This window comes from Phoxinus phoxinus (genome assembly GCF_949152265.1).
Source record: "Phoxinus phoxinus genome assembly, chromosome: 10".
Classification (NCBI taxonomy): Eukaryota; Metazoa; Chordata; class Actinopteri; order Cypriniformes; family Leuciscidae; genus Phoxinus; species Phoxinus phoxinus.
Window position 1 is genome coordinate 13,038,086 of NC_136885.1, and position 24,348 is coordinate 13,062,433.

Sequence of the window (24,348 nt, forward strand, 5' to 3'; positions counted from 1 at the left end):
CTCACCAAGTTAGGACAGATACACGGACACAATATTCGTGAGATTAAATGCAGAAGTTTCCCACCTGTCGTCTACTGGAGGTCTAATTTTAGCCACGGTAGAGGCTGCCATGGGCATCCCGAGTGTGGAGCCCAGTGTCAGGTTGCCGAGAGTGGAGCGGCCACTACTGCCCAGCGAGGCGTTAGAAAGGAAGCTGGGAAACGGCTCATCCTCAATGTTTTGGAAGTTCTCCATGTCTGTGTGGCTCATTGGCACAGGGCTTCAGCACATGAGGAGTGACTGCAAAAAAAGAAGTGCATATTTCAGGCATGCGGAGTGAACTCGTGAGTTCCAATAGGGAACCAGTGCTAAATGATATTATTGTCATACTACTGTGCCTGTTTGTTTACAGGACATGTAGACAGCCAACTAAAGACAAGCCTGGAGGATGTTATGTCTCTTACACAGTGTCACACATAATAGGGTGTTTTGTAACTCATATTGTTACACAGATAGAGCTGACATCTGTTGATATGGCAGCTAGCTTATGTTGCATTTAGCTCTTTATCGTTACTGGAGAATGCCAAAGCACAGATTAAACTTAATAAATATAAATGAATAATTTAGCAACATCGTAAACTTGACTGTAACGTTATCTTTCCATATATCTTTACTCCAAAATGGGCTTCATTCATGTGACGTCTGTAGTCATCAGACTAAGTTACCTTTATCAATAACCAACAACTTTAACTGCACATCAAACGCTGTTTTAAGTTATTAAAGTCAGAATAACAGTATTTGCGGGTGGACGGACTAAAAACTACATAAATAACTATAAAGGGCTGTTTAACTTAAATAAACACCGTGCAGTTGAGACTAACTGTAAAGGCCATGATACAAACCATTCAACCACCTAACTTAAACAGTTAGCCTAAACAAAGGCAAAAAAGTGACACTTAAAATGTCATTTAAACAGAAACGACGTTTGTTTTCGGCCTCAAGCTTACTTTCTTTGACCAGTCGTTGGCGGAAGACTATACCGTGACAACAACACTGAAAGAGATTTGCAACAGCTGAGAAGAATCTGTTTCGAAGAGAACTTACCATGAGGAAAAGCGGCACTTGTGCCTTATAAAGTAAGTTAGTTCGACTACTTTATACAAATACAGCACCAATAATCCCCATGACAAGAAGAAACGTTGACTTTATAGCGACCTTCACGCTTTGAGAGAAGAGTTTGTCGAAGTATAAAGATGAAGTGAAGCCATTACGAGAGAATCCCGCCTCTAGTTTCTCTTTGCATGGGCGGGGCTTCGACATAACGGCGATTTTCATTGGAGAATCCTGTCTGACCGAATTCAAAGAGTGGCGTAATCATCTGTCAATCAACTTGTTGGTGTTTTGAATGAAGAAGCTGTTTGTTTCAAACATTTTCAATACATAAATACGTTCTAAATAATGCTGTTAAATGTATACTTCACGCTTAGTAATGATAGTACAGCAGATAATTTCTGAATGCATCAGCATATAGATCTTTATCAGACAATTAAAAGCCTGATTTTTTTTAAATTAATTAATATTTCGTAATTAAAAATGACGTCCCTTATAAACTAACACGAGCGAGATCGTGAAATGAATCTTTAGAGCAGATCCACAGAACAGCTGAGACAGCAGCTGTGTGGGACACTAACATGACAGTTGGTTACTAAACACGGTCATTGTAATTCACCAAACGGCATATTTAACAATAGCCAGATAGAAATAAATACTGTCATACAAGGCCATAAATAAAATTCCCGAATACAGGACAATATATCTGCACAACATACACCATATAACAAAATTAGTTGTAGAAAATATTTATTTTCATCGCTTAAATGTCAGTTATTACATGATCCATATTGTTAGACGTTGACACTTAATGTTTTAGTATTTAAGCCCTAATCATTTTATTTTCTGTGTAATTATTTCTAAAAAAAGGTTTTTTTATATATATATACATGCCCTTTTTAATTTAAATAGATACATTTGTGATTTGAAGAAAATAAAGGAACAAATTACCTCCAAATGAATTTATTACATTTAATCCTAAATTATTTTACTTTTTTCCAGCATTTATTCCTTTCGATATTTATTTTCAAATGTATTTATTGGAAAAAAAGTATTTTTATATGTATACATTTTTCTTTAGAAAAACATTTGACCATGAAACAGAAAATACTAAATCATCATAATACAACTGTTCAATGCAGATTATGACAATTACCAGTATAGATATTTGTAGACATGCATAATTCTAATAAAATAAGCTCAAAGATGTATGAATTCTGCATATATACCAGCAGCTATAACCTTTATTATTCTCATTCAATAACACAAAAGACAATAGACATAATTAAAGCAGGGCCAGTAGAAAAGCATCTATCGTCCAGTGGCCCCGTTTAAAGCACTCAGTGCAGAAGCAGAGCCCAGGACGGCACTCAGAGCACCAGGCTGACCAGATGACCCATATACCGGACTGCCATCTCCCTTTAGAATACCTGTGCACTTCCAGTTGTCCATGTAGTTTGCTGGTGACATATGAAAAAGAAAAATTACAACAGAAAGGAATTCATCCAGGTTTGGAACAACTTGATGCTGAGTAAATGACAATTACATTTTTTGGGTGAACCTTAAGTAATCAAGCATGTGCATTTATTGATTTAGTTTGCTAGGACAATACAGTCTCAAAGTGGCCTGAGAGGTCTTGAAAAACAAAATCTTGTTTGAAATGTAGTCAAACATCCATTAAGTTTGATGTTACTGTTGACAAGCATGTAGAACACCTGTGATATTTGCACAGATCTGATGAGAAGACAGAGGTTTCCTTTTCTATTTCAATGAGACTTTATCGGAGACTTTCAGATTCAGGATACATTAAGTTACAAAATGTGCACATCTATAAATAGGGCCCTGTGGTTTTGATGATGCAGAAAACATGGACAGAATCCAGTCATAAGAATTGATCACAGAATGTCACAAGTTCAAAAGTAGGCTGTACACTTAATTTAATAGTGATATGGACTACTGTCTGAGAATATGCGACTGCAAAAAGACTGCTATTGAAATATGAAGTCTGTGTTCATGAATGCTGCTGGTTCACCTTCTACACTGTACTCAAGCATGTGACGCTTGCAGTGTTTATACTGTCTTCCGTCTCACTATATGAGGACATGAACACTTGAACTTCACCTGCAGTTGAGGAATTGTCATATCAAATACAAAGTCTTCACAACAACTCAGTTGTTGTTTAACTTTCAGTTTAAAGGGTAACTACAAAAAATAAAAATAAAAGCTTAGGTTCGATTTTGGCGAATCTACCCGAGTCAAACATTCGTGTAAAAGCATAATTAGAATGGAAACTCCACTTTTAAGTTTGACCGTATTTTCGTTTTCGGTCAAAATGCCCTTTGAATGGAAGTGCATAAGGCACTACAATGAGAGCATCAAAATCACTATTTTTAAAACATTAAGGAGGCTCGAAACATGAAACTGTGCTTTAGGGCTGACTTCTAATAGTCGAGGATTCGACGATTCGATTCGGAGAGGTCTGATTCGACTATGAACCTCATGGTCGAATAGTAGGGAAGTGTTATCAGAGCCGCTGCTAGCCATTTTGGTGCCCTAAGCATAATTGCATAATTTATTTATGATGCCCCCTACCCCGAGAAACTTCGCCTTCATGAGGAACATGTGCGCGGATTTGCTCTCTCTCCCTCTCTGCCGTGCACGCGCTACGCGGTTTGGAGCACAGTCTCACTCTGTCTCGCGGACACGCTCCCTCTAGATTCCGGAGATTTGAACTAATTCGCGGGCATGAGCCGCTATCAATATGCGGGAGACTCCCGGAACTTCCTTTTGGGATGTCTGTATTTCTATACTGAAATAATATCAGCATAATTATTGATTTTTCATTAGGCTATTTTTTTGGTGCCCCCTCAGCTCTTCTTTATGACATTTTGGACTAGTGCCAGGCTGTTGCGCTAAGTTTAATTTTATTTATTTAGTTTATCCCGATACCGATTCCCGAGTGTGAACTGAATTAAAAGCCAAGAAATAGGTTCCTAAGTGAGAGATAAAGGCCTGTTTTGGCACGTTGTTGTTTTTGAAGCCAATTGTGTTCCTATTTTACGTGAACTTTTCTGATGTGTGATATGTTTTGTTCATCTGGCTTTAAATGAATAAAAGGTATTTGTTACACACCATGTTTTTCTTTTATTTATTTTTTTAGCTCTTTTGTTTGAAAGGGAAAAAATCTAGCTGCTATCTAAAAAAAAAAGAAATCAGATTCGACTATGAAAATCCTTAGTCGAAAACAGCCCTAGCTTGAAGTATCACCAGGGGCTCCACACATGAACTCGAGCATTGACAACATTGTTTGTGTACACAGAGTTTACTAAAAATAAAGATTTTGAACAACTCACTGCGTTTCCGTCTGCCGGCATTTTGTCAGTCAAAAATAGTCGATCTCCAAATGCAACGTAATGAACGGACTCCATATGCGGAAAAATTTAATACAACGAAAAGCATGATAACTTAGACACTTCGTTTTTGACTGACAAAATTCCAGCCAGTCGTACAAAACCTGTGTACACAAACAATGTTGTTGTCAATGCTCAAGTTAATGGTATAGAGTCCCTGGTGATACTTAGAGCACAGTTTCATGTTGTTTCGAGCCTCAGTGTTTTAAAAATATTGATGCTCTCATTGTAGTGCCCCATTCAAAAGGCATTTTAAACGAAAATACGGTCAAACTTAAAAGTGGAGTTTCCATTCTAATTATGCTTTTACACGAATGTTTGACTTGGGTAGATTAAAAAAAAAATAGCCTAGGTTAAATTGTGGTGAGAGTTTAACACGTTAATATGTAGCGGAACATCTATTTTTTCACACTCATCCTTTGGCTAGCGTTACATTATATGATCACGCTCTTATTCATACAAATGCTTTTAAACCATTGAAACGTGATAAGAAACAAATGAGAACTCTGTGAATCTCCTGACAGTGTGACACACACGACTGTGACTATGTTGTGGTTATGTTTATCTATCATGTGTTCTCACCTGGAAGGGTTCCACGAGATGCAGGAGCAGGAGAGTTTGGACGAGATCTCGTGCTGCAGGGACCACTGGCTCAAGTTCATCACGTCAGGGGCCTCGTAGATTCGCACCACCCCGTCAGCAGAACACGTGGTCAGCATCAAGCCCATGTGCTTCGGGGCGAACTTCACATCGGTCACAGATGTCCGACTGTCCACAAGTGTGGTTCTCTTGATCTGATGTGAGAACAGGGGAGACATTAATGCTGACTATTTCAGAGTAATAGACAAGCTATGTTCGGAATAGAATAACCGATTCTGTGCAATGTTTTCACCTTCTTTGCAACATGGAAGTAAACTACTTCATGTGAATGTACAAGACTTCTCATTCATTAACCACAACAGGTAAAAATAACTAGAGCAAAATGCAGTAAACTGTAAAACTATTCCAACTACAAACCAGTTTAAGATTATGATAAATTAAAATAATATAAATACCACATTGCAATATCAAGCAGCAAAACAGACAAATATATATATAAAAATAAATGAATAAAATGGCACTATGGCAGATATTACTTCAATTAATTTACTGCACTAGACACAGAAGAGTGTGGTTGTATGCCATTCAAAATGTTGCAACTCTTATTGAAGTTTAAGCCTCCTTCTGCAACTATGCGTTAATTAACCCCAATCATTTCCAACCTATTCATTAAAGCTACATTGGTGTAGGATTTTCTCCCATCTCGCGGTGCAATTGTATATGACTACCAACTGAATATTACTTTCTAGCCCCTCCCATTCCGAGGGCGTTTTAACTCCTACGGTGGCCGTATTATTTCAAATCTGCCAGCAGTCGCGAGTGATCTCCCCCTCGCATTCGTCACCGTGCCACTGAGTGTAAAAACACAAAGCTTGAATTTCCAGGTATGTCCCTCTTTGGCTAATGTATTTTCAAGACGGAGGCGCAACATGGCTTCCGCCATTCGAGCGACTCACTCGTATGTATTATAAATGGCAGATTCTACACTTTCGAGAATACTTGATTAGTTGGTAGAAGTAATTATACATTAATGAGCACATATAATTTTGAAAGAACAGTGTTTTTTTTGCTAAGAATCAACTTAATTTACACAATGTAGCTTAAAAAAAAAAGCAGAATCAACTGATTTAAGGCAAATGCCCATTCGAATCTTATTTACCCAGTAGCTTTGCCCTCGTTTGCCATTGGACTCTCCAACGATCTCCTCCCACACTATGGCAGTACGGTCAAAGGAGCAGGATGCCAACACCGGTCCAAACTCTGGATGAGCCCAGGTCACTCGCCAAACTGAGCCACTGTGAGTCTACAAAACAACAGTTTGTCAAATTACAGCCCAAAACCCAATGCACCCCTTAACAACCAATACTGAATGTATACAAATATTCATGATGCTAAATAAGTGTTTAATTTGGGATGATCTTATGGCAGTGGTTCTCAACCGGTTTGAACAAAAGGTCCCACCATATTTCTAGGACCACCATTTTATACATTTCAGTTGTAATTATTGCAAAAGCTTGTTTTCCTTAACGCATGTCACGTTCTTATAGTCCGTCTGGATACAAAGATGCCGTGACGCCAAACCCCCTCATGGAAAAAGAACAGTGTCGTGTTTACAACTGTGACAATAAGCGCTTATCAGGATCAACTAAATGTTGGATTTTCAAAAGTATGTTAAGTATATAAAGTTTGCAAAAGACTCTTTATAATACGCCCAAGAGATTTACACACCGGTCTGTTATTGTAGGGACATAGTTACATTTTCTAAATAAACATGACACAAAACTAAAATTCTGACTGGTTGATTTACATGTCAATCATACATGGCTAATGAAAGCTACCATCAGTCTGAAAGTCTGGCTAGCCTACGTGAGGCTCAGGCTATAGCCTTCAAGTGGCTTTGGAGAAATGTCAGAGACGATAACTAAACAGTGTTAAAAACAGGCTGGAAGAGAACTGCAACAATGTAAAATATATGAAAAAGATTTTTGAACATTAAAGCATGAAAACCTAACTTACCTCAAAAACAAACCAAGACTTTGAAAAAAGCACAAAAGGTCCTCTTTAAATGAGAAGTATATGGGGAATATGATTCAAATTAGAAGTTTTAGCAGTCTTTCATATAAAAATTTAAACACTACATCCTCTGGCCCCCTAGTGGGCCCTGGACCCTTGCGATTTAAGGTAATACCTACTTTCCAGCTGGCTGTGCAGTTCCATTCTCCACTATCGCCCTTATCCCACACCTAGGAGAAAGGCACACTTCTGGTCAGATTCAGGTCTTATTTACATTGCATACTCGTTTATCACATCTGTTACCATGTAAACCAACTTCAGCAGGCCATGGTGTGAGAAATCATTTACCTTAATGCTTTGGTGCTGGAACAAGTCGCCATTCTCCAGGCGTGAAAATCATGAAACATCGTGGATCAGATCTTTGTGATCGGCTGCGATGCTGCGCGCGACAAACATACTTTTATTCTCTACTCGATTCTTCCTGGCACGCGGGAAGTAAACACACACACACACACACTTCCCCACTTTTCAAACGCAAGGTTGTAACCGGTCCAATCACGTTTGATCTGGGAAGCATGCGTTCTAAGATCCTTATAAAATAAGATATTAATAGGATGACGTGAAGATCAGCTCTAATCTAACAATTTAGTCAAATAGCGCCCTCTATTGGACGTGGTCATGACCGTACAACAAGACAGGAAACCATGAATGTTTGACACTTGCATTTATTTAACAGTAAAAATTGTTTTAAGAAAACATGCATTTATAAATATATTCAGGAAGCTTTCCTCTTTTTGGATGAACACAAAAACAACTAGTAAGGAAAGACTATTCAAACGTGCTCTGGCATTAAGGCAGTGGTTTTAGATTATTCAACACAGTAAAATTAAAAAGCCTACGTGAACATATGTAAACATGGAAAAAAAGCATTCAATCCCTTATTACAATTATAATTTAAGTTGGAAAAAAAAACATCAAAGCACACCCATCGTCTGGGCAATGAGAAGGATGGTGAGCAAGAGAGGAGCGAGGGACAACTGAACTGCAGGGGCAGAGTTGCAAAAGTCTTCATCACAACACCTGGTCTTCATGGTGTACAAGGTCTTATTGGTAAGAAACTCTACATATGTTGTCATGTTGCATGCCTCCACGGGAAGACAACCCATCACCTTTATATCCAGGACAGAAGCTGGGGGAAAAGAAAAAAGGGAAAGTTAAGCAGAGTAATAAAAGGTTTGTCATTAGGATACTGGAAAAACTGAACATTGGCATCATTTACCTGCTTTGCCAGTTCCCACATAACACAACTCATCCTCACTGCAGTTTGTCTTTGTAGTGTAACACAGATCCCAGAATCCAAGATCACACCGAAAGCACTCAAGTGTTTGTCCTGCAAGCAAAGAGACTACTTGTAATGGTGTACTATATATATATATATATATATATATATGATCAGCAAGTTGACAACATATGTTTTTACATAACTTTAACTCAAAAGAAGTTGATACATTTTTAAACGCATTTATTATACAACTCAAGTGCAGTCAACTTAAAATTACATTAATCTGGCTTAAAGTAAAAGTTAGAGTGAGTTCCATTGTTATAAAATGGCACAAATAAGCTAGTAGTTTGCACATGTGGTATAAAATTACATTAACATGTTTTTGTTCAATTTTGTGTTGTTGAAAATATTAAAGCCTACATATAAAGGCTAGAATGAAAAATGAACTTACCCAAAAAAAACAAAGACATCAAAATCACAGAGGCAGTCAAAATATTTCCTCTCATGTTTAAGTGAGTTGTAGAAGTAGATGAACCCATAAAGGTGAACGCAGCCATTTGAGATGGATATGGTCTTTACAAACAAGCACTACTAGACAGACAGTCAGACTATCCAATCGCCTATGACTGGGGATTGTGTTGTACAATGCACGATAAGGTGTGAGGGGGATAAAAGCATTATCTCATTAGCCATTTATGAGAAGCAGCTGGTCTCGAGCACGTGAACATAACTACCTCCTCGTTCACCTCATTAATCACATTAAAGCCTGTTTGGTTTAAACGTGAAACGAGTTATGCATCATATGTCTCCCTCCACCAATGGATAGGCCTCCCCTTACGAAAATTAACCATATAACACTAACCACCATAACCATGATAGCCCTATTTGTAGTAAAACTGCGGTTGGTAATCAATCCGCCAAAAATGTTTACCTACACATTTACTAACAATAACAATAAAAACAGTAACTAATAAAAAACATGGTTTCGTAAGGGGTTTTAGTGAAATTTTAATAATGTGGCCACCCTAAATCACTTAATTGTAATTCCAGATAAACTATTATTTCTCAATAATGTTATATAGGCCTAAAAAGGCCCAAAAGACAAAAAATAAAGGATCATTAGGCTATAAATTAAAAGGACGTAGTTACACAGGCGACAGTGACCAGGTTTTGCGGGACAGCTAATTATTTAAAATTGGAATTTCTCTGAAATCAAAAATCTTTGGGAAAGTACACAACTGCAGGAAATATATCATACTGTTCAAGTGATTTTGGATATTGTATTACAAATTCTTACATATTGTATCTTTAATTTAAATTTAGATACATAAATGTGCTTTTAAGAAAATATAGGTACAAATGACTTCGTTTTTTTTAATTAACTTTAATCCTGAATTCTTTTTTATTACTTTTTTCCTTCATTTATTATTTTCGATATTTATTTTCAAATGTATTTTTATTGAAAAAAAGTATTTATTTTTATATGTATACATCTTTCTTTAGAAAAACGTTTGACCATGAAACAGAAAATACTAAATCATCATAATACAACTGTTCAATGCAGATTATGACAATTACCAGTATAGATATTTGTAGACATGCATAATTCTAATAAAATAAGCTCAAAGATGAATGAATTCTTCATATATACCAGCAGCTATAACCTTTATTATTCTCGTTCAATAACACAAAAGACTGAAGACAATAGACATAATTTTGGCAGTGTAATAATGGCAGCATATTTTTTCCTTAATCATGTCGATGATGTGACAATAGAATAGAAATAAAATGTAAAGTCCTATATAGTAAGACAGTCCCTTTTGTAATCAAGGCATTTGCATCCATTCAAAGATGACAATACAACATCATTCTGAAAGCCATGATTTTTTCACAGAATTAATTCAGATCAGAGTAAAACATAATACTACAGATAGAAAGAAAAGTAAACAGATCATTCCTTGAAGGCAGTTCAAAATAATGGACCCATGTTAAGTGCCAGTCTTGTCGCATGTCCAGCAAGCACAATCAGTTTGTCTCAGTGTGAAGTCCCGTATCAGAAGTGCTCAGCTCCAGATTTCCTCAGGGTGGTCCAGTAGAAAAGCATCTATCGTCCAGTGGCCCCGTTTAAAGCACTCAGTGCAGAAGCAGAGCCCAGGACGGCACTCAGAGCACCAGGCTGACCAGATGACCCATATACCGGACTGCCATCTCCCTTTAGAATACCTGTGCATTTCCAGTTGTCCATGTAGTTGGCTGGTGACATGTGAAAAAGAAAAAGGCTAATGACAACAATTTAAAACATTTACCATGAAATCAAAATGGAAAATTCTTAATTATGCAATATTGCAGTAATAGTAATTTATCTGTGCACATTTTATTTATTTATTAATGTGCCCCAGAAGGCTATAATCAAATTAACTTGTCCCTCTTGCAGCAACATCTCTTCTCTGATGACGTGTTTACTGGCACGAGGGGGAGACATGTCACTTAGGCCCCGTTTACATCTGATATTCAGATTCCTTTTGATTGATCGGATCACAAGTAGACGACGTTAAATACAGGTGTAAACGGGGTCTAAAACGTAATCCGACAAGAGACGGATTTACAATGTGTAAACAGGAATCTTAATACCAGTGGTAAACAAGGCTTCACATGAGATCACAGGAATTGCAAACCACAACCATCCAATCAATTCTGAATGGACAAAATCAATTCCTGCCCTTTAAATGCTGACATTAATATTCTAGTAGTTGCATATATGATTGCGATTACAAATTCTTGTAAAAACACTCACCTTTCCAGAGTCTCACACAGCCATCATCACCGGAGGAGGCCAGAATCGTACTGGTGATGTTCCAACTGACGCGCCACACCTGAGAGTTATGACTGTCAAACTGGGCCAGCACCTGCACCTCGAATTTAGTGGGCGCTGATGAAGAGCTGTCCTTTCTGTTAGTCAAAAAGAGGCATGCAAATTGTGGTAAATCTATAGACCTTATTCACAGCCTTTGATTTTTAACAGGAATGAAAGCGAGGCAGTGAGGGATTTGACATCTTCAGTGGGTTAGACTGTTAACTAATGTGTTTTTGGACTGATAATCTATAAATCCTGTTCCAGGGGACGGGGTTGAAGTGCATTTTACCAGCCGTTTGTTGTAGTCCTTAAATTTCTTTCAAAGAAAATATCTCCCTTTGCTTTGAACTTTGAGTGTCGTAACTTTGCAGATGTTGTTTATGCTCAAACAGCAACATTACACACTAAATTTAAAAAAGTGAAATCATAATCAACCACCCATTTAAAACTCATGTGCCCCCGTAATCTTTAATCAAAATAACTTGCCCTCTCTCTTGCAGCAACATCTCTGATGACACGTTTACTGTGATCACAGCAACAACAAACCCTGAACAACCCCAAGAAACCCCACCGTTTCTCCTTCAGACATATCGGGAGCCATTTGTTTAGTGTGGATACATTCATACATTCAATATATTCATTGAAATCATTGATTTTACAACGGTGAAAAAGCTGAGGGTAACGGTTGCTTTAAGACCACTGGGGGTGAAATGTGACAATCGTATGCTAATATTGGAGAAGGTGGAAAGGCGGTTTTAGAATTATCATATAGATGCACTGATGTACAGGGCTTAAATAATAAAGAAAAATTCATGCCATCATTACACAAGATATATTTCCCATTCTACTGTCATACTCATTCAGCTTAATTTCTCTCACCGAAGTGGAACCAGTTTGAAGATGCGAACGTCTTTGGTGGCAATAGCAAGCACATGGAATAGGCACTATATAGGGGTTAGTGCAATGCGGGTCAGTCAGGGCATGTGCAAAATAGTCAATGCTTTCCTGTTTTTGTTGTCCACTCTTGCTATTGTTTGTTTTAACATGATGTGATCACTGTTCTTGTCCTTGTCTCTCTGTACATAGTTTGTTTATAGTGCATTTGAATGCATTTATTAATTTGTGTGTAACACCAACCTGCCAGGGGGTCTGCAGATGGATTAGATGAATTAGCCTAAGGCTATTATCTGACATTTACATTTGTGAAAATGTTCATTAATATGTATTGTCCCTTTTGTTTTACAAATAAATAAAATGGAAAGACCGGCCCAGATTCGGAGCAAATGCAATATCATGTACCGCATCTGTAACAGTCATCAGGGTCTCCGCTTTGGCATATTTCCTACAACCATCAAAAAAGATCAATAACTTAAAATATTTAACCTATGGGGATGTGAGTTTTTGCTGGATAAATGTGAACTAGGATACAAAAGGATAAATGATTTGAAGGCAAACCTTGTAAGTTCATTATACTCGTATATCTGAACCTTGCCACCATATGTCACATTGCTGTCATCACTCCCCACTGCAATCATAGGGGCGTGAGCTCGAGAACTGTAAAGACAAATGGTTAGTTCACCCCAAATTAACATTTTTAGCATTTTGCCACACACACAAAAAATACCATGGATGTCAATGGGGCACATCAACTGTTTGGTTACTTACATTCTTTAAAATATCTTATTTTGTGTTCAGCAGAAGAAAGAAATTCATACAGGTTTGGAACAACTTGAGGCTGAGTAAATGACAATTTAAAATTTTGGGTGAACCTTAAGTAATCAAGCATGTGCATTTATTGATTTAGTTTGCTAGGACAATACAGTCTCAAAGTGGCCTGAGAGGTCTTAAAAAACAAAATCTTGTTTGAAATGTAGTCAAACATCTATTAAGTTTGATGTTACTGTTGACAAGCATGTAGAACACCTGTGATATTTGCACAGATCTGATGAGAAGACAGAGGTTTCCTTTTCTATTCCAATGAGACTTTCAGATTCAGGATACATTAAGTTAAAAAAATGTGCACATCTATAAATAGGGCCCTATGGTTTTGATGATGCAGAAAACATGGACAGAATCCAGTCATAAAAATGGAATTGATCACAGAAATGTCACAATTTAAAAAGTAGGCTGTACACTTAATTTAATAGTGATATGGACTACTGTCTGAGAATATGCGACTGCAAAAAGACTGCTATTGAAATATGAAGTCTGTGTTCATGAATGCTGCTGGTTCACCTTCTACACTGTACTCAAGCATGTGACGCTTGCAGTGTTTATACTGTCTTCCGTCTCACTATACAAGGACATGAACTTCACCTGCAGAGCTGCTCTTAGTCACTTCACAAGCATTTCAGTTGAGGAATCGTCATATCAAATACAAGGTCTTCACAACAACTCAGTTGTTGTTTAACTTTCAGTTTAAAGGGTAACTAGAAAAAAAAGAAGAAAAAAAGCGTAGGTTCGATTTTGGCGAATCTACCAGAGTCAAACATTCGTGTAAAAGCATAATTAGAATGGAAATTCCACTTTTTAGTTTGACCGTATTTTCGTTTTCGGTCAAAATGCCTTTTGAATGGAAGTGCATAAGGCACTACAATGAGAGCATCAAAATCGCTATTTTTAAAACATTAAGGAGGCTCGAAACATGAAACTGTGCTTGAAGTATCATCAGGGGCTCAACACATGAACTCGAGCATTGACAACATTGTGTACACAGTTTACTAAAAATAAAAATTGAACAACTCACTGTGTTTCCGTCGCCGGCATTTTGTCAGTAAAAAGTAGTCGATCTCCGAATTCAACATAATGAACGGACTCCATATGAGGAAAAATGTAATTACAACGAAAAGCATGAAATGACACTTAGTTTTTGACTAACAAAATTCCAGCCAGTCGTACAAAACCTGTGTACACAATGTTGTCAATGCTCGAGTTCATGCGTAGAGCCCCTGGTGATACTTCGAGCACAGTTTCATGTTGTTTCGAGCCTCAGTGTTTTAAAAATAGCGTAGTTGTAGTGCCCCATTCACTCCCATTCAAAAGGCATTTTAAACTAAAATCCGGTCAAACTTAAAAGTGGAGTTACCATTCTAATTATGCTTTTACACGAATGTTTGACTTGGGTAGATTAAAAAAATAGCCTAGGTTAAATTTTGGCGAGAGTTTAACACGTTAATATGTAGCGGAACATCTATTTTTTCACACTCATCCTTTGGCTAGCGTTACATTATATGATCACGCTCTTATTCATACAAATGCTTTTAAACCATTGAAACGTGATAAGAAACATGAGAACTGTGAATCTCCTGACAGTGTGACACACACGACTGTGACTATGTTGTGGTTATGTTTATCTATCATGTGTTCTCACCTGGAAGGGTTCCACGAGATGCAGGAGCAGGAGAGTTTGGACGAGATCTCGTGCTGCAGGGACCACTGGCTCAAGTTCATCACGTCAGGGGCCTCGTAGATTCGCACCACCCCGTCAGCAGAACACGTGGTCAGCGTCAAGCCCATGTGCTTCGGGGCGAACTTCACATCGGTCACAGATGACCGACTGTCTACAAGTGTGGTTCTCTTGATCTGATGTGAGAACAGGGGAGACATTAATGCTGACTATTTCAGAGTTATAGACAAGCTATGTTCGGAATAGAATAACCGATTATGTTCGGAATAGAATAACCGATTCTGTGCAATGTTTTTACCTTATTTTGCAACATGGAAGTAAACTACTTCATGTGAATGTACAAGACTTCTCATTCATTAACCACATCAGGTAAAAATAACTAGAGATAAATTAAAATAATATAAATACCACATTGCAATATCAAGCAGCAATGTGGTATGAGACTTTACTGCAAACATTTACTGCACTAGACACAGAGTGTTGTAGTATGCCATTCAAAATTTTGCAACTCTTATTGAAGTTTAAGCCTCCTTCTGCAACTATGCGTTAATTAACCCCAATCATTTCCAACCTATTCATTAAAGCTACATTGGTGTAGGATTTTCTCCCATCTCGCGGTGAAATTGTATATGACTACCAACTGAATATTACGTTCTAGCCCCTCCCATTCCGAGGGCGTTTCAACTCCTACGGTGGTCGTATTAATTCAAATCAGCCAGCAATCACGAGTAATCTCCCCCTCGCATTCGTCACGGTGCCACTGAGTGTAAAAACACAAAGCTTGAATTTCCAGGTATGTCCCTCTTTGGCTAATGTATTTTCAAGATGGAGGCGCAACATGGCTTCCGCCATGAGGGCGACTCGCTCGTACCAAGAGGGTAATCCATCCGCCGAAAACTGTAGCCTCCCCGGGAGCCGCCATTGTAGCAGACCATCACCTGCTGTTAGCATTCCATTGACTCCCATTCATTTTCACGTCACTTTGACAGCGAATAACTTTACATCTGAGGTGTCCAAAGACTCCATTTGTCCATTATTTCTAAAGAAGCACGACAGTGTATAAAAGGCTCCATTACTTTGTATCTTACGTTTTGGCCCCGTAGAAGCCGTTTTTGTAAAAATAGGCTAATGATTGCGTCATAACCACTCGACTGTCACACAGTCGAGAAATTACCGTATAGACAGGCGGAGAAGCTCGCAAGCAATTGGGGGGACGTGGAGGCATAAAGTCTGATATAAAGTCAAGGGAGAAGCCCATAGAGTGTGATAAAGTTGCTCCTGCTGCTAGCTCATGGATAGCTCATATACTCACACTCTCCGTCTCTGCGAGATTCGGAAGGGAATGATTCAGATTTCTCTCGGCACAGCTACTAGAAAGACTGACAACTGTCCGACACGTTGCTCACGTCACATCTAAGTCATCAAGCTCAGTTTGAGACTGCGCAGTTTGCCTGGCGATCAGGAAATGAGTGCTTCAAATGGGCTTCACTTTTCTCCGTTGAAATCTATGAGGTCGCTGTGTCCATCTTATATACTGTCTATGGCTCGTACGTATTATAAATGGCAAATTCTACACTTTCGAGAATACCTGATTAGTTGGTAGAAGTAATTATCCATTAATGAGCACATATAATGCGATTTTCTCCCATTTTCGGATTATTTGATTTGCCTGTGCTAATTGCCTGGAATAGCAGCAACTGTAGAACAGATATAAAGGCTAGCAGAATCAGAACAGTGCAGGACGAGCGTCAGTCTGCGTGTTGAACGAGAGCGCAAGTGGTTTTTTCTTAATATTCAGTTCTCTTGTTGTTTAGTGTATTATTTTCCAGAAAGTAGGGCTATTTTCGATTCTGTGGTTGTTGTACATTTTTTCCTTCACACAAATCTGTATTTTAATTAGACGCGTGACTACTTTATATAACAGCCGCGTCTGAGAAGTGGGCTATTGCAGTTTAAATTTTATAGCACTTAAGTGTAGCTGTTCATAGAGGCAGTTTCGATTTTCTCCCATTTTCGGATTATTTGATTTGCCTGTGCTAATTGCCTGGAATAGCAGCTGTCCTCACTCAGGCGTTTGAAAGCACTATATTTCTGTAGTGTGCGCGCTGTCGCGGAAGCGTCAGCGGTAGCGTTCAGCTCTCCTCGTGTGAAGACCGACTCGGGTAAAGACCATCGACTCTACCTGCGCGACTCCACCGAGCAAGGACACCTAAAAGGCACTTAAGTATCCTATTCTCCCTCTTCCTTTCACACTGGTATAGTATTTCCCTACTAAATATGTGCTTTCAATACATTCCTGTTGTCTCTCGACGACGCTCTCTCATCACGCACAGAAGGCAGCGCAATACTGCTAATCTGCGTCCCATTCTCCCATCCTCTCACACACCTCTCTCCATTTCTATGGGTCTATGGAACTGTCAGTCAGCAGTCAACAAAGCTGACTTCATTCCAGCCTTTGCATCTCACTCTACTCTTAATATTTTAGGCTTAACTGAGACCTGGATTCGTCCAGAAGACTCAGCAACCCCGACTGCTCTCTCGAACAACTTCTCCTTCTCTCACACTCCTCGCCAGTCTGGGAGGGGTGGGGGCACAGGTCTTCTCATTTATAACAATTGGAATTACTCAACTCTCTCTTCTCTCTGCAATAACTACTCGTTTGAATATCATGCTATTACTCTTACAACTCCCATTAAGATCCATATTGTAGTCATATATCGCCCCCCAGGTCAACTGGGAAGCTTTGTAGAGGAGCTGGATGTGCTGCTGTCTTCTTTCCCTGAGGATGGCACCCCACTTGTAGTCTTCGGTGATTTCAACATTCATCTAGAGAAGCCGCATGCAACAGACTTCATCTCTCTCCTGGCCTCATTCGATCTCAAACGGCTCATCACCTCAGGTACTCACAAATCAGGCAACCAACTGGACCTGGTTTACACACGCAACTGCATCACAGACAACATTTTGGTGAAACCTCTCCATGTTTCTGATCATTTCCTCATTACATTCAATCTACAACTCACTACCCATGCTCCACCAACCCCCCTACCAGCTACTTTCAGACGAAACCTGCGCTCACTCTCTCCCTCCCATCTCTCCTCTGCTGTGTCATCTTCTCTTCCCTCACACTTCTCATCTCTGGATGTTAATACCGCAACAGATACTTTATGCTACACTTTAACTTCTTCTTTAGACAATATCTGCCCTATCTCCTCCAGGCCAGCACGTACTACTCCCTCTAACCCCTGGTTATCTGAGGTTCTTCGTGATCACCGGACTAAACTCAGGGCAACAGAGAGGAAATGGCGCAAATCAAAAGACACAACTGACCTTAGTATGTATCAATCTCTGCTCTCTTCCTTTTCTGCTGATGTTCATGCTGCAAAATCTTCTTATTTTCACAACAAGATCAACAGCACCGCTAACACACGAACTCTTTTCAAGACATTCAACTCTCTCCTCTGTCCACCTCCACCACCACCCACCTCCTCTTTAACTGCTGATGATTTTGCCAACTTCTTCACCAACAAAACAACAACCATCAGCAGTCAGTTCTCAACTCCACACACACAGGAACCCAGTCCAACCCCTCCCAATCCGAAACACCTTCTCTCCTCATTCTCTCCACTGACCGAGGAAGAAGTATCTAAACTTCTCCTCTCCAGTCACCCCACCACCTGCCCTCTAGATCCCATCCCCTCACACCTTCTACAAGCCATTTCTCCCACACTTCTACCAGCACTCACACACATCATCAACTCATCCCTCCACACTGGCACTTTTCCTACAGCATTCAAGCAGGCTCGGGTAACTCCACTGCTTAAGAAACCCACATTAAACACATCACTCTTAGAGAATTACAGACCTGTCTCTCTCCTACCGTTCATTGCGAAAACACTTGAACGAGTTGCCTTCAACCAAGTAACATCCTTCCTCTCTCTGACCAACCAACTAGACGTAAACCAATCTGGCTTCAAGAAAGGGCATTCAACCGAGACTGCATTGCTGTCAGTCACAGAAGCCCTACGGATCGCAAAAGCTGCCTCCAAATCATCAGTTCTCATTCTCCTGGATCTGTCTGCTGCCTTCGACACTGTGAATCATCAGATCCTCCTGTCCACCCTCTCATCACTGGGCATCACAGGAACTCCTCTCCACTGGTTTGAGTCCTATCTCACAGGTAGGTCCTTCAGGGTCGCATGGAGTGGCAAGGTATCCAAAGAACATCAACTGACTACAGGGGTTCCTCAGGGTTCAGTTCTTGGACCGCTCCTCTTCTCCATTTACACCACATCACTGGGACCCATCATACAGGCACATGGCTTCTCTTACCATTGCTATGCTGATGACACCCAGCTCTACCTCTCATTTCCACCTGATGATCCCACAGTAGCTGCACGTATCTCAAGCTGTCTGGCGGACATCTCGGCGTGGATGAAGGAACATCACCTGCAGCTCAACCTGGCAAAGACTGAGCTTCTCGTCCTCCCTGCCAATCCGTCCCTACAGCACGACTTCACTATCCAGCTAGATTCAACTTTAATCACCCCATCAAGGTCGGTCAGAAACCTTGGAGTAACATTTGATGAGCATCTGACCTTCACAGACCACATCACAAAGACAGCTCGATCATGCAGGTTTGCAATGCACAACATCAGGAAGATCAGGCCCTTCCTAACTGAGCATGCAACACAACTTCTCGCCCAGGCCTTGGTTATCTCTAGGCTTGATTACTGCAATGCTCTTCTGGCTGGTCTTCCATCATGTGCAATTAAACCTCTACAAATGATCCAGAATGCTGCAGCCCGTCTTGTCTTCAACGAGCCCAAAAGGGCCCACGTCACTCCTCTGTTCATCTCTCTGCACTGGCTACCACTCGCTGCACGCATCAAGTTCAAGGCATTGACGCTTGCTTACAGATCGACCACAGGCTCAGCTCCCTCCTACTTTCACTCGCTCCTACGAGTCTACATCCCTACCAGAAGCCTGCGATCGGTCAATGAGCGACGACTCGTGGTACCATCACAGAGAGCCACAAAATCACTCTCCAGAACATTCTCATTCACGGTTCCTTGCTGGTGGAATGATCTCCCTACCCTCGTCCGGAATGCAGAATCCCTGACCACATTCAAAAGACAACTGAAAACTCATCTCTTCCGTGAGCACTTGACAAAAAAAAAAAAAAAAAAAAAAAACCCTCTCCTTTACCCTCCCTTGTTTTGGCTTATGCTACTCTGAGCAATTCCAGAACTTTGTATTTTGAGCACTTCTTGCGTTATTTTTGCTTCTTCACGATGACTCGCTTGTTGTAGTCCTCAGTTGTAAGTCGCTTTGGATAAAGGCGTCTGCTAAATGACTAAATGTAAATGTAAATATATAATTTTGAAAGAACAGTGTTTTTAGCTAAGAATCAACTTAAATTACACAGTGTAGCTTTAAAAAAAGCAGAATCAACTGATTTAAGGCAAATGCCCATTCGAATCTTATTTACCCAGTAGCTTTGCCCTCGTTGTTTGTCATTGGACTCTCCAACGATCTCCTCCCACACTATGGCAGTACGGTCAAAAAAGGCCCCACCATATTTCTAGAACACCACCATTTTATATATTTCAGTTATTATTGCAAAAGCTGCTTGTTTTCCTTAACTCATGTCACATTTTTATAGTCCATCTGGAAACAAAGATGCCGTGACGCCAAACCCCCTCATGGAAAAATAACGATGTCCTGTTTACAACTGTGACAATGAGCGCTTGCTTATCAGGGTCAACTAAATATTGGATTTTCAAAAGTATGTTAAGTATGTAAAGTTTGCAACAGACTCTTTATAATACGCCCAAGAGATTTACACACCGGTCTGACCTGTTATTGTAGGGACAGTTACATTTTCTAAATAAACATGACACAAAACTAAAATTCTGACTGGTTGATTTACATGTCATGTCAGTCATACATGGCTAATGAAAGCTACGATGGAGTCCAGACCTTCTGCCGTCAGTCTGAAATTCTGGCTAGTGGCTACGTGAGGCTAGCCTTCAAGTGGCTTTGGAGAAATTTCAGAGACAATATCTAAACCATGTTAAACGAGGCTGAATCCAGCTTCTTATTCGCAGCTTCTTATTGACGCACGCAATCCGTTCCACCTTAAATGACGTGAATTTCCGCGTTTGACGCTCAACTAATAGGGACCGTGCGGTTTTTCTCTTTTTCGCGTTTTTTAACAGAATTGTGTTACTTTTGTGTCTATTTTCAGAATAAAAGAATACTATATATTTTTTTTAATGCAAATAACACTGATATATCAGCGAAAAATTACTAAAAATATAAAGGCACATAATTAGGCTACAGTATTCTTTAATAATTGTACATGTCATCAGCTCAATTTAGGGACCATTTATACTTTTTTTATTTACACTTTTTAAGGACCCTGTTTATATTGTAGGCCTATCTATTTTCAGAAAATAATAAAACATTATTTTATAAGTAAATAACAAATAATATTAACATAAAGCCCCTTATCCAGCCCCTTATCACCGTCTTTCGGATGAGACGTTAAACCGAGGTCCTGACTCTCTGTGGTCATTAAAAATCCCAGGATGTCTTTCGAAAGTGTAGGGGTGTAACCCCGGCATCCTGGCCAAATTTGCCCAGTGGCCTCTGTCCATCATGGCCTCCTAATCATCCTCCTATATATACTAATTGGCTTCATCACCGTCTCCTCTCCACCAGTAAGCTGGTGTGTGGTGGGCGTTCTGGCGCAATATGGCTGCCGTCGCATCATCCAGGTGGATGCTGCACATTGGTGGTGGTTGAGGAGATTCCCCCTTCTATGTAAAGCGCTTTGAGTGTCCAGAAAAAGCGCTATATAAATGTAATGAATTATTATTATAATCACTTCACAGACACATTTGAAGAGATGAAACCTACTCCTGCAAGGACTCCAGAACATCAAACATGGATGAATATAAATAAATTATCATTGCTTTAAACTGCACATTAATGTTACTTAAAATGCATGCGTTTGTAAATACTAATTTGTTCTATCTCATAAAATCCTACTGTGGTTTTGTAACAGAAATATGCATTTTCTGTAAAGCTGCTTTGAAATATGTATTGTGAAAAATGTTATACAATTGAATGCATGTATGAATTAAATTGACTTGAAAGAGCCATTGCATTGTTACTGTACATTTTAAAGTTATGGACCCAATCTGACAAAACAGAAGAGTTATCACATTGTTGGCCCATTTGGGGGTGTTTCACTGATGCTTTATCCTGCATCTGTGCTTGAATATAATCATGCACAATCAGATATTTATACTGTAGAATTTTAAAATTATGGACCCATGAAATTGGCCAAAATTACCCATTACGGGGATCTATATCTCAGCTGCCTTTGAGGGTGCGTTAAAAGTTGCACTGGGGCCTTATACCCATTGTGCTTGACTGTCACAAACAAATTTAGACATTCATAAGTTTTAGCAGTCTTTCATATAAAAGACTGATTTCAGGTCAGATTCACATTGCATACTCGTTAGCTGTCATATCGGTTACAATGTAAACCAACTTCAGCAGGCCATGGTGTGAAAAATCATTTACCTTAATGCTTTGGTGCTGGAACAAGTCGCCATTCTCCGGCAGTGAAAATCATATGAAACATCGTGGATCAGATCTTTGTGATCGGCTGCGATGCTGCGCGCGACAAACATACTTTTATTCTCTACTCGATTCTTCCTGGCACGCGGGAAGTAAACACACACACAGTTGTGCACTTCCCCACTTTTCAAACGCAAGGTTGTAACCGGTCCAATCCAATCACGTTTGATCTGGGAGGCATGCGTTCTAAGAAATTTATAAAATAAGATATTAAGAGGATGAGGTGAAGATCAGCTCTGATCTAACAATTTAGTCAAATAGCGCCCTCTATTGGACGTGGTCATGACCGTACAACAAGACAGGAAACCATGAATGTTTGACTTCTGCATTTATTTAACAGTAAAAATTGTTTTAAGAAAACATGCATTTAAATATATTCAGGAAGCTTTCCTCTTTTTGGATGAACACAAACAACTAGTAAGGAAAGACTATTCAAACGTGCTCTGGCATGAAGGCAGTAGTTTTAGATTATTCAACACCGTAAAATTAACAGTAATAGTAGCCTATGTGAACAAGTGTAAACATTGAAAAAAAGCATTCAATCCCTTATTACAATTAGAATTTAAGTTGGGGGAAAAAACCCATCAAAGCACACCCATCGTCTGGGCAATGAGAAGGATGGTGAGCAAGAGAGGAGCGAGGGACAACTGAACTGCAGGGGCAGAGTTGCAAAAGTCTTCATCACAACACCTGGTCTTCATGGTGTACAAGGTCTTATTGGTAAGAAACTCTACATATGTTGTCATGTTGCATGCCTCCACGGGAAGACAACCCATCACCTTTATATCCAGGACAGAAGCTGGGGGGGGGAAAGGGAAAGTTAAGCAGAGTAAGAAAAGGTTTGTCATTAGGATACTGCAAAAACTGAACATTGGCATCATTTACCTGCTTTTCCAGTTCCCACATAACACAACTCATCCTCACTGCAGTTTGTCTTTGTAGTGTAACACAGATCCCAGAATCCAAGATCACACCGGAAGCACTCAAGTGTTTGCCCTGCAAGCAAAGAGACTACTTGTAACAGATATATATATATATATATATATATGATCAGCAAGTTGACAACATATGTTTTTACATAACTTTAACTCAAAAGAAGTTGATAATTTTTAAACGCATTTATTATACAACTCAAGTGCAGTCAACTTAAAATGACATTATATATAACTGGCTTAAAGTAAAGTTACAGTGAGTTCCATAGTTATAAAATGGCACAAATTAGCTTGTAGTTTGCACATGTGGTATACAATTACATTAATATTTTCAACAACAAATTTAACAAAAGCATGTTAAAGCATACATATCATAAAGGCTAGAATGAAAATTAACTTACCCAAAAAAAACAAAGACATCAAAATCACAGAGGCAGTCAAAATATTTCCTCTCATGTTTAAGTGAGTTGTAGAAGTAGATGAACCCATAAAGGTGAACGCAGCCATTTGAGATGGATATGGTCTTTACAAACAAGCACTACTAGACAGACAGTCAGACTATCCAATCGCCTGTGACTGGGGATTGTGTTGTACAATGCACGATAAGGTGTGAGGGGGATAAAAGCATTATCTTATTAGCCATTCATGAGAAGCAGCTGGTCTCGAGCACGTGAACATAACTACCTCCTCGTTCACCTCATTAATCACATTAAAGCCTGTTTGGGTTAAACGTGAAACGAGTTATATATCTCCACCAATGTGTAGGCCTGCCCTTACGAAAATTAACCATAGCACTAACCATAACTATGGTGGGCCTATTTGTAGTAAAACTGCGGTTAATCAATCCGCCAAAAATGTTTAGCTACACATTTACTATAAAAAAAAACAATAAAACTAATATAAACATCGTTTCTAAGGGGTTTTAGCTAAATTTCGCTCATGTGGCCACCCTAAATCCTTTCTTTAATTGTAATTCCAGATAAACGTTTTGATAAACTATTATTTCTCAATATAATTAAATATGTTATATAGGCCTATGTCCCCTATGGGACCAAAAGACAAAAAATAGAGGATCACTATAAATGCCATTATTGCCAAATGCGGATATT

General features: G+C 39.3%; 1 protein-coding gene, 1 long non-coding RNA gene and 2 pseudogenes across 8 annotated transcripts in view; all 4 read right to left on the bottom strand.

Moving 5' to 3' along the window:
• The window catches only part of cep192 (centrosomal protein 192), a 33,211-nt gene extending 31,929 nt beyond the window's left edge, over positions 1-1,282 (bottom strand). For all 5 annotated transcript variants that reach the window (XM_079626113.1, XM_079626116.1, XM_079626114.1 and 2 more), the window contains exons 1-2: positions 1,084-1,282; positions 65-279 (exon numbers count right to left, since the gene is read on the bottom strand). In XM_079626113.1, the coding sequence (XP_079482239.1) occupies positions 65-249 (185 nt within the window). In that variant the 5' untranslated portion in view covers positions 250-279; positions 1,084-1,282. The remainder of the gene's footprint in view (positions 1-64; positions 280-1,083) is intronic.
• A 955-nt stretch (positions 1,283-2,237) lies between these two features.
• LOC307005719 (nucleoporin SEH1-like) lies at positions 2,238-7,711 on the bottom strand (annotated as a pseudogene). The gene is made up of 5 exons (XR_013800704.1): positions 7,461-7,711; positions 7,292-7,342; positions 6,259-6,402; positions 5,082-5,293; positions 2,238-2,549 (listed from the first exon to the last, which is right to left on the bottom strand). The product of XR_013800704.1 is annotated as a nucleoporin SEH1-like (transcript).
• Positions 7,712-10,039: 2,328 nt separating this feature from the next.
• Positions 10,040-22,282, bottom strand: LOC307006097 (nucleoporin SEH1-like; annotated as a pseudogene). Its single transcript, XR_013800705.1, has 9 exons — positions 22,251-22,282; positions 22,085-22,097; positions 20,146-20,238; positions 14,619-14,830; positions 12,704-12,802; positions 12,513-12,590; positions 12,128-12,192; positions 11,189-11,343; positions 10,040-10,647 (listed from the first exon to the last, which is right to left on the bottom strand). The product of XR_013800705.1 is annotated as a nucleoporin SEH1-like (transcript).
• Positions 22,283-22,435: 153 nt separating this feature from the next.
• Positions 22,436-23,957, bottom strand: LOC307005720. Its single transcript, XR_013799322.1, has 3 exons — positions 23,641-23,957; positions 23,193-23,303; positions 22,436-23,106 (listed from the first exon to the last, which is right to left on the bottom strand). It is a non-coding gene; the product is annotated as an uncharacterized lncRNA (long non-coding RNA).
• Between the last annotated feature and the right edge of the window lie 391 nt (positions 23,958-24,348).